This window comes from Plecotus auritus, assembly GCF_963455305.1.
Source record: "Plecotus auritus genome assembly, chromosome: 1".
In the NCBI taxonomy this organism is placed as follows: domain Eukaryota; kingdom Metazoa; phylum Chordata; class Mammalia; order Chiroptera; family Vespertilionidae; genus Plecotus; species Plecotus auritus.
Genome location: NC_137770.1, coordinates 92,103,296 through 92,114,610, shown reverse-complemented (window position 1 = coordinate 92,114,610; position 11,315 = coordinate 92,103,296). Strand labels below are relative to the sequence as shown.

The 11,315-nt window shown below is 39.9% G+C and overlaps 1 protein-coding gene across 1 annotated transcript; it reads left to right on the top strand.

Annotated features, from left to right (window-relative positions):
- Nucleotides 1-6,889: 6,889 nt before the first annotated feature.
- Nucleotides 6,890-7,909, top strand: GPR33 (G protein-coupled receptor 33; the record flags this gene model as incomplete). Its single annotated transcript, XM_080673117.1, has 1 exon — nt 6,890-7,909. One exon carries the CDS (start codon nt 6,890-6,892, stop codon nt 7,907-7,909), a length of 1,020 nt encoding a protein of 339 aa, XP_080529243.1.
- Between the last annotated feature and the right edge of the window lie 3,406 nt (nt 7,910-11,315).

Below are 11,315 nucleotides of genomic sequence, written 5' to 3'. Positions count from 1 at the left end.
CAGTAACTACTTGGTAAATACTAGATAGATGAACTAAAGCTCAGGAATATGCTGCATTTTTTAAAGACCTCCAAGTGATTCTGACTTCAACCTTTTGGGCTACACCTGCATTGTTGTTCCCATGATGCTGAGATGTGCAGGGTGGTGAGAAGTGATCTTGAAAAATGCAGAACCAGACCAGACAAATGAAGCATTGCTCTCTTTTTCCAAGGCCTTGAATAAGCTTTCCTCACATTCAGTTCAAGTATCATCTTCTTTAATAACTATAAATACTAAGACAATTAGTTCAAATACTGTCTGGCATGTGCTAGATACTCAATAAATGTTTCTTGAATTGCATTGTTCAGAGATTTGCTCTAACCCACTGGGCTTGTTGGTGTTCTCTGCCTCAGCTTTCATATATTAATACTAGAGGCCCAGAGCATGAATTCATGCATGGGTGGGGTCCGGCCAGCCCAGCCCCAATAAGGGCAGATCGGGGCTGGGCCTGTTGGGAGGAGGAGATGGTGGGAGGTTGGCTGGCTGGCCCGCCCCGATTGGGGCCCAATCAGGGCCAGGCCAGCTGGGGGAAGGGGCCATGGGCAATTGGCCAGCGGACCCCACCCCTGATTGAGGTTGGGGGGCCAATTGGGGGCATGGCCGGCCATGGGGAGGGGCTGTGGGTGGTGGGCCTGCCAGCCCTGCCCCCAAATGGGGTAAGGCAGTGGTTCTCAACCTTTCTAATGCCGCAACCCTTTAATACAGTTCCTCATGTTGTGGTGACCCCCAACCTTAAAGTTATTTTCGTTGCTACTTCATAACTGTCATTTTGCTACTGTTAATGAATCATAATGTAAATATTTGTGTTTTCCGATGGTCTAAGGTGACCCTGCTAGCGACCCACAGGTTGAGAACCACGGCTGTAGAGCCTAAGATCATCGGAAAACACAGATATTTACATTACGATTCATTAACAGTAGCAAAATGACAGTTATGAAGTAGCAACGAAAATAATTTTATGGTTGGGGGTCACCACAACATGAGGAACTGTAGTAAAGGGTCGCGGCATTAGAAAGGTTGAGAACCACTGGGGTAAGGGGTGCCAATCGGGGGGGCCAGTAGCCTGGGGGAGGGGCCATGGATGGTTGGCCAGCCAGCCCTGTCCCTATTGGGGTGGAGGGTACGATCAGGGGTGGGCCAGCTGGGGGGGAGGGGTTGTGGGCCTGTCGTGGTGGGGTGGGCTGATCAGGGACAGGCTGGCCTGGGGGAAAGGAGGGAGCGTTTGGCAGGTGGCGGGGAGGGGCCTCAAGGTTGGCCAGCCGGCCCCAACCCTGATCAGGCCAGTTCGCTGGCCACAATGAGCGCCATAGCAACGGTTGTTATGGTCATTATGGCCGTTACGGTCACTGGCTTTTTATACATATAGATTAGCTATCATTTACTTAGTACTTGCCATGTGCCAGGTATTGTGCTAAGCCCTTACTCATAGTATCTATAATATCTCATTAAATCCTCAAAAGAATACTTCAAGAGAGGGTTTGGTTTTGTTTTTAACTAACAAATGAGGAGACTAAGACCCTGAGAGATTATATAAATGCCAAGTAGTAGAATTGAGGTTTATATTTAGGGTTTTATTTTCTATCCTACACTGTCTTGTGCAATCACTATATAGCCTACAAGCAGTGCATCTATATTTTTTAGTGTATGTTATTCCTGCCCCAACTATTTTATTAACTAACTAGAGGCCCGATGCATGAAATTCAGGCAGGAGTAGGCCTTCCTTCCCCCGGCTGCCGGCACTGGCTTCCCTCTGGCACCCAGGAACCAGGCTTTCCTCCAGCACCCAGGACCCAGGCTTCCCTTGCAGCCCCAGCTTCGTCCGGAAGGTCATCCAGAAGGATGTCTGGTCTAATTAGCATATTACACTTTTATTATTATAAATAATGGAATCTAGAACAAGTTCCCAAATATCTCTTAGTCTCTTCACCTATAGAATTGAGAATTAGATGAAGTGAACTCCTTAGTCTCCTCCAACTCTAAACGTCATATACATTTATGAGTTCCTAGACTTTCAAGCATTTGGTTCTAAACACCACCTGCATCTGCATTTCTGCATATTTCATACTGTGTTTACATCAAAATAACATAAAACAGTTTCCATTTCCATGAGTTGTTTTCTTGAAACCATCCGACTTAGTTTGAAATATGAAAAATGAAATGGAGTCACATCACTAAAGCACAGAAGTTACTTCCTCAAACACTGTCTGCGTATTTCCCAAGAGTTAATATCATTGGTCTAAGTATCTATTAGAAGAAAATACTCACTAATTAAAGTTTTTCTGAGGAATACTTTCTTTATAAAGGTTTTATAAAATCCCTTATAAAAATTCTTTTAAAAGAATTACATTTTAGGCTGTTTAATGGTGGTACTAGCCCTTGTGCATGTTTGGGTTGGGAGGATGCAATTAAACACTAGTCTCTGACATGTTTATTTTTGAATTTTTCTAATTGTAAAATTTGGAAATATAGAGTGGAGGATAGAAGTGGAAGAACCTAGTCTAAATCCATTTTTTATTATTGTTATTAATGAAATAATATAGGGCAGTCGGAGGAGCCCTCGGTTTCTTTCTTGGTGAAAACCCATTATGAATCAACCTCTCTGTGTCTCCGTTTGCTGAGCTTCAGAATCACTCGGTTTAGAGCAAATAATATCTCAGGTTACTTCCAGACCTGTGAATTAACCCAAAAAGTACAGAAACCTGGAAGGAAGTCACTTCTAAATGCAATAGCAAGTTTGAAATCATATCCTTATCCTGAAGCAAAGATCAATTCTTAGGCTGAAGGTGACAGCCCCAGGAAATTAAGAAAAAAAAATTGAAGTCTGTTTTTAATAAGGCTACAGTACCAGTGAAAGCTTTACAATTCTAAATCTGACACACGCTGGGTAACTGATTCCCAAGCTTCACCACTGAAGCTACAAGGCTGTTTTGATGTATTTTCTCCACTGGCAGTGAAGAGATGAAGAGGAAAGCAAACTGGAATGGAATCAGGACACCGAGGGCAGCACACAGGCTGATCCTTAAAAATGTCAGAGATGAATTTGAGAGAGGAAAATAGAAAATGTAGGATTCAGTCAGTTCATACATGTATTACCTGTGTGATAGAATGTTTTTATAACGAGATCGTCTTCCAGGATATGGTAACACACTGTGTTCTTTCCAACCATTCTCAACGATTGTACTAACAAGCGCACATGGATCTGCCTGTCAGTCTCTGTCTTTCCAAACGAAATAATAATAATCTTTGGCCTGTCCTCATACGCCCAATTTTAATGTGAAATCAGTGTTTAAGTTTTCCTTTCTGACCATTTTCTCTCCAGCACAATTAGGTAGCTCATGTCCAGATTCTATATTCCCGTGCCTGCTATTTACCACCTCCCTTTGTATCCAACATCATGCATCCATATGTCAATGCACACCCTACAATTGAAGCAGAGTGGGTGCCTGGTGGGATGACTGTATATGAAAAGTTAATTTTTAATCAGTGTTTTTACAGCCAAGACAAACTTATTAGCCTTAAATAGAAGAACTCTGTGGGATTTTTAAAATCTCCCCTTAAAAAGGAGAAATGATTTGAAGAAATACTAATCTCTCCACCTCCACCTCTGTAGAAAGTATTCCACAGAAAAAGGAACTTGGAAAGAACAGGAAGTTCTCACTGAATATATAGATAGGTTCTAAGTTGGGAAGTAGCATTAGCAAGAAGAAAGGCAGAGGAAGTCCAAGGGTCAATGATTTTTCCTATGTCCCTGGAGACAAGATTGCTGACTTGGAGTCACTCTGCCTGCCCAAGACCATCTGACATGAAGACATAACTCCAAGGTACGATTCCCTGGGCCAGCAGGAGGACCCTAGTGCTAGTATCTGAATAGACCATCTAGGCTAAATCCAGAACAGCTTCTTGAGATCCGCATGCCCTCCCCTGCACAAGCAGAGCGGGTTGGCTCTTCCTGAAAGCCACTTGTGCCAAAGCTATCACAATAGCAAGGCCTCAAAATGACTATAAATCTGATGATACCCTAGAATTCAGCAGAGAAGCTTTGAGGAGGAAATAAAAAATGTGGCCTGCAGTATTAAAAGGGCAAAATGAGGCTCTTGCTAACCTTAATATAACAAGTTGAGTAAAAATATAGGTAAAAAGTTTTTGAGTGCTGAATATGTGCCATGAAGGGAGCTATGTGATTCATATGCATTATCTCATTTAGTCCTTATAAAAACTCATTGTGGTTTAGAAGGTAAAGAGGCTCAGAGTTAAGAATCCAAGGTCGTAGAGTGGTAAGTGGTAGAGGTAGAATTGAAACCCAGTTCTGTGGGATGTCAGAGCCCCAGCTCTGTCCACTAATTTATACTCAAGTACTTAAAAACCACTTTAAAAGATGTTTAAGTATGATGAAATCTCCTGGTTATGCACAATAATAAATGAAAGCTCCTAGGATACTTTATATGATATTCACAACCACTACCAACATTTATTTTGTTCAAATTTTACATTACTTTCAGATGCCCTTCTAGAGTTCAGCAACACATTTTTAAAATCTTCCCTATAATTCAGAAGTTTTCTCAAATGCACATACACAGAGACTGCACACACATACACATACCAGACATGCAAACACCACCTGAACACACACTATCCAGATAAATACACACAGAACACAAACACCACATAGAGACCATACACACAGAGACCATACACAAATACAACACAGATGCACAGATCTCACACACACACAGCTCCACACATACTCCGTGGATCCAAAATATATCACAGAGAAACACACAGAGAGCATATAGCCGCATACATACATACAAACACACTGCAGGTATACAGACAGACCACAGATACCCACATGCCGTACACACAGAGTCAGAAATTCTTCATGGGATTTTGTTTCTCCGTGTCTACTATACCCTAATTTATGTCCAGTCTCCACCATATTTATCATCTCATTTACATCTTACCTCCTGCTACTGGTCTCTTCTCTCCATCCACTCCATCCCAAATAGCTCTTTTTCTTCCATTCCCCAGAGCAATCACCAACATAAGACAGTTGTAACTAATGAAAAGGGACATTATACCATGTCAAAGCATAGCAAATGGATTAACACTGAGTATTAGACACCCCTCATTTTAAAGCCCCTGTGTAATTTCTGCACTTCTAAATATCTCACTGACCTTTGTGCTCTGCAGCCTCCTGACCTCCTGCTGTGTTTTTCCTGTGCTCCCCTCTCTGAAGATCATCCTTACTCCTCCACCCTCTTCTCAGGGTCTCAGGACCTTCACGGGTTCCCACTCTTGCACTCACCATTGCCAATCCATTCCAGGTCCTTAGACTTCACTTTTTATTTCCCAAGTGCACTACTAGGGTATTTTCCTGAAGAGAATCATTTTTCTACTTCGGATGAAAACTTTGCAACTCCCTTAGATGGCAGAATTAAGTTAACGCAGTTGTGGTTTTAATAACAATTACTTTTATTTCTTCTTTCTTAGAATGTTTTTGCTTAGTAAAAAAAAAATCATTAGTAATTTCAATTGACTTATACAATTTATCAAAAACCAATTTGATGATATGATTCTGTTATAATAGGTATTTTCTCAAATATTCGCAGATTTGTATTTTCAATACCATAGGGACCATTATCCAAGAAATGGGATATTTTGAATAATCAAATATTCTGATTCATGGATCATTATCAAAACACTAGACATGAAATACCAACTTTCAAAGAAGTAGCACAAAACACTAGTAGAATTCCCAACCTGCCACAATGGAAGATTGGTAGGAGATGATAATTAATAAGAAATTTAATACTTTTAAGCCTCTGTTTAAATATTGCCTTTGTGGGAGAAAAAAAATAAGTGATTTTCATAAAATGCTCCTGGCATATAACAAGTATTGAATAAATATCAGTGCCTTGGCTTCTCCTCCTTTCCCCTCCCCAATTAAGGAAGAACTACTGCTATATTCTATAACACACTTTCCTGTTTCACTGATGATTCTGAAGACTCTTCACAATCTTAATAGTGCCCTAGGGCTCCCATATGAATATCAGTTCTTACTGTTGTGTGCTCAGTGTTAGAATACTAGATAATAGCATTTATTATATACTAGAGGTCCGGTGCATGAAATTTGTGCACGGGTAGGGTCCCTAGGCCTGGCCGGTGATCAGGGCCGATCGGGGACCTTCTGGCTGCCAGCCAGAGCTTTCCTTCCCCAGCCACCAGCTGCCAGCTGGGGCCTTCCTTCATTCCATGCCACCCCCTGGTGGTCAGCACATGTAATAGCGAGTGATGGAACTCCTGGTCTCCCAGTCGAACTCCTGAGGGGACAATTTGCATATTAGGCTTTTATATATAGAGATTATTAGCTCATGGGAGAAATCTAATTGTAGCTCTCCATGATTACTAATTTGCAGCATTTTTGTTATTCAACTTCATTAGCAACATTTGCCCTGACCAAGTCTTAGTCAAGTAAAACTGATTCTATGTTGCCTTATTCAAGAAGTTGTGCTTATCAAGGAGGATCAGAGTTCTTGTTAATGTCTAAACAGAAGATTTTTAGCTACCTAAATGAATTACTTAGCAAAGTCAAAATATCGATTTCACATTAATTTCATATCATTTGTAGTATTTTCATTTTTGATGCTCAAATTAATTTGATCTTAATTCTTCATACAAAACAAAGTAAAGGCCTCAGGAAAAATATCTGATTTGTGTTATTGTAGAAATATTAGGTTTGCCATTTAAAATATATTGTTAATTTGTCTGTTGATATTTTAATTTCTATATTTAATCTTTTCTTTTGCTTCTTTTTTGTTCTCATTTTCAGTTTCTTATCCCACCAGTAATTATGGATCTGATCAACTCTTCTGATTACCAGGTCACTGTCTCTACATTAATAAGAAATAGCACTCACTTCCCAGCTCCTGCCTCAAAAACAATCATTGTCCTTTTTTTGTCCATGACATCGATAATTGGTATTATCAGCAATGGTCTCTATCTATGGGTACTGAAATTCAAGATGAAAAGAACTGTCAATACTCTTTTATATTTTCATCTCATTCTCTCATATTTTATTTCAACATTAATTGTGCCATTTATAACCATCTCCTACCTTCAGAATCACTGGAGCTTTGGAACTGCCATGTGCAAGGTCCTCAACAGCATTTTATATGTGGGAATATTCGCCTCCAGCTTCTTCCTCTCCGCCATCAGTGTTGATCGTTACCTTTTCACTCTGCACCCGGTGTGGTCACAGCTGCACCGAACCCCACGCTGGGCTTCCAGCATAATCCTGGTAGTCTGGATCTCTGCCACTGTCCTTGGCATGCCCTATTTGGTTTTCAGGGAGACGTATGATGACCATGAAGCAAGGGTGACCTGCCAAAATAGCTATGCTGTGTCCACTGACTGGGAAAGCAAAAGGATGCAAACATTAAAAAAACGGATTCATGTAGCCTGTTTCACCAGCCGGTTCTTGCTAGGCTTCCTTCTGCCGTTCTTGATCATCACCTTTTGTTACGGAAGAATAGCCAACAAGATGAAAAAGAGGAGCCTGTTTAAATCCAACAAGCCTTTCAAAGTCATGATGACTGCCATTATCTCTTTCTTTGTGTGTTGGATACCCTACTATGTATACAAGGGCTTACTTCTCACTAAGACCCAACCTCTACTTTTACAGTTGACTCTGTTACTTGCAGTGATTACCACTTCTTTCAATGCTATCTTTTCTCCCATACTCTACCTGTTTATAGGGGAGAACTTCAAAAAGGTTTTCAAGAAATCCATTCTTGCTCTGTTTGAGTCAACATTCAGTGAGGATTCTTCTCCAGAAAGAACACAAAACCTAAATTCGGAAACCTACATTTAAATTCAAGGTCCCATGAACTCTTAGTTAATTACACAACCAGAGATATACCCTCTACTTCTGTACAATATAGTTCTATATTAGAGAGACATCTAGGCTGTATTGTTATTAGATTGTGAGCATTAAAAAAGCTATAAGAAAGTAAGCAATAGGTCATGTTCTGAATGTAATTTTCTCCTTTCTTATTGTGGTAAAATACTGACCCTTGAACAACATGGATTTGGACTTTCACAATAACATTTTATTTTCTCTAGCTCATTTTATTGTATTAATACAGTAATAGAGGATTGGAGGGCTTGGTTAAAAATAGTGATGGGATTAAAAAGTACAAATTGGTAGTCACAAAATAGTCACAGGGATGTAAAGTACAGCCCAGGGAATATAGTCAGTAATATTGTAATAACTATGTGTACAGTGCCAGGTAGGTACATGAAATATCGAGGGGATCTCTTTGTAAAGTATGTGATTGTCTAACCATTATGCTGTACACCTGAAACTAATACAAAATAATATTGAATGTAAACTGTAATTGAAAAATAAAAAATTTTTAAATGAATACATTTTATAATACATATAACATGCAAATATGTATTAATCAACTTGATGTTACTGGTGAGGTTTCCAGTCAACAGTAGGCTATTACTAGTTAAGTTTTTAGGGAGTCAAAAGTTATACATTTTTGACTATGTGAGGGGTGGGAGTCCCTTATACCATATTGTTCAAGGGTCCACTGTATAACCCAAAATTTTTCATTTTCACCATTTTAAGTATAAATTTCAATGGCATTAACTACATTCACAATGTTTACAACCATCATCACTATTTCCAGAACATTTTATCACCCCAAAGAGAAACCCTATGCCCATTAAGCAATAATTCCTCATTCTTTCCAACCCCCAACCCCTTTCATAACCTCTAATCTATTATATGTCTCTATGAATTTGCCTATTCTAGATATTCCATATAAGTTCAGTCATATAATATTTCTCCTTTTGTGTTTGGTTTATCTTATTTAGCATGTTTTCAATGTTCATCCATGTTGTAACATGTATCAAAACTTCATTCTCTTTATGGCTATGTAATATTCCATTGTATGTAAATACTATGTTTTGTTAATCCATTCTTCTCTTAAGGAACATTAAGTTGTTTCCACCTTTTGACTATTGTAAAGAATGCTACTATGAACACTGCCGTACTGTTTCAGTCCTTGTTTTCAATTATTTTGGATTATTTTTAATTTCTGGGTAGTTCTGTTCAACTTTTTGAGGCCTCACCAAATGTTTCTAGAGAAGCTGTACTATGTTACATTAATACCAGCAATGTACAAAAGTTCCAGTTTCTTCACATTATTTTCATATTATATTTTATTATTGCTGTGGTATTATTCTTCACTTATTATTTTCCTTTTGTAGTTTATAGCCATCCTAGTCAGTGTGAGGTGGTACACATGTGAGTCTTGGCCTCTGACTTTTTTTTTTTTTAAATATATTTTAATGGTTTGTTACAGAGAGGAAGGAAGAGCGATAGAGAGTTAGAAACATTGATGGGAGAGAAACATTGATCAGCTGCCTCTTGCACACCTCCTACTGGGGATGTGCCTGCAACCAAGGTACATGCCCTTGACCGGAACCGAACCTGGGACCCTTCAGTCCACCGACCAATGCTCTATCCACTGAGCCAAACCGGTTAGGGATTGGCCTCTGACTTTTAAGGCTATAGGAATATCAATTTCTAAATATCAGTAGTTTTCATTGATCTGAATTCTCTATCAGAGAATCTTTTATAAATAGACTTTTGGACAGGATGCATCTTCATTTAGATATCATTTAAGTTATTTAATTAACTAGAGGCCCAGCACGCAAAATCGTGCGAGACCCAGACCCGAGGTGTGCGAGTAACTCACCCATGAGCCCTGCCTCGCTGCGTGAGCCACAAGCCCCTTCGCGCTGCACGAGCCGTGAGCCCCGAGCGAGCCCTTCTGCACCACGCAAGCCGTGAGAGCCACGAGTCCTGCCGTGCCACCTGAGCCGCGAGCCCCACCCCCCACTGCCACGAGCGGCTCACGGGTGGGATTGAGAGGTGCTCCATGCACCTCCTGGTGACCGGTTGTTCGGTCATTCCGGTGTTCCAGCGTTACGGTCTGGCTTTTTATAATATAGATAGGAACAAAAGTTAACATGGAGATGACAAGGCACTCAGCTTGTCATATCCATGTTAAAATATAAAGACATTTATACTTCAATGTTTAAGTATAAAGAAATCTTAAGTGTCTCCTTTTAATACCTAGAGATTGAGCTGTCTCAGAAATATGGGGTTAAGACAATTATAAATGTTTAAGAATCCATCTGAGTAATGTCATAGTATATTTAATTTTAGAACAGCAATGACAATATTAATTTGTCTTCTCAGGTATTCAAATTTTGCTTCAAGTTTTTGCAACACATTACAGCACCTCAGTTATCTAGGACCATGTAGTATCACTGACCTATTTATTACCTTTAGTTAGTTCTACCAGTCAATAGATAGCAATAAAGAGATATTTCCATTGATACAGAATAAAGATATTTAGGCCATAATGCATGCTCAGTCCCTAAATATTCCAGCTAACTTTGCACAAACCATTCCAAACCACAGGTTATGTATCATATTCAGTAATCCCCAAAATGGAGGATACTACTTACGAATGGGCTATCGAAAGGAAGGGAAATTAACCTTCATTACTAGCTTCCTACAGAGGGAAAGTGATAGTTTGATGCCCTAGGAATCCTGCTAATTGACTCGGTATCACTGTTGCCCGACAACTGGGGGCTTGGGTCTCTCACTTTAAATATGAGGGACCATAAGCTGTGAGTAGATGAAAACTTTCATTGTTGGCCCCTATTTCAGGCTTTTGGAGCCTGGACAGTTTCCCAGAGAGGGAGGAGGAAGATTGATGACCAGGCCGTGGCTCTGAGTGTCGCTGCAGCGGGAAGGGCCGGTGCTCCTTCCGCCCCACACTCTCCCAGGTCCTGACAAGCCTGCAGCGTTTGTGATGCAGGATTAAGAAGAAAGTTACTGGAAAGAACACAGGATGTTTTTTGAAACAAGATTGTGCTTTGGAAACCCAGCAGCTACAGAGAGAGCCTTTTGTGTCCCTCAGACCTGCTGCGATAACAAAGACATGCTGTTTCAAGGTTCTCCTATACACAGTCCTTTCTTCCATATCTCTATAGATTGTAAAGTTCTCAAGAACAGAAAAAAGCCTACCAATCACAGTATTTCTTTTCTATAATATTATATGCAATTGACATCCAGTAAAAGCTATGCAATGAAAGTTGAATATGGGTAAGCACATTATGGGACTTGAAAAACGACTTTAGGTTAAAATAATAGGATTAAAAAGGTTTACATCACATCTACCTTGTACCCA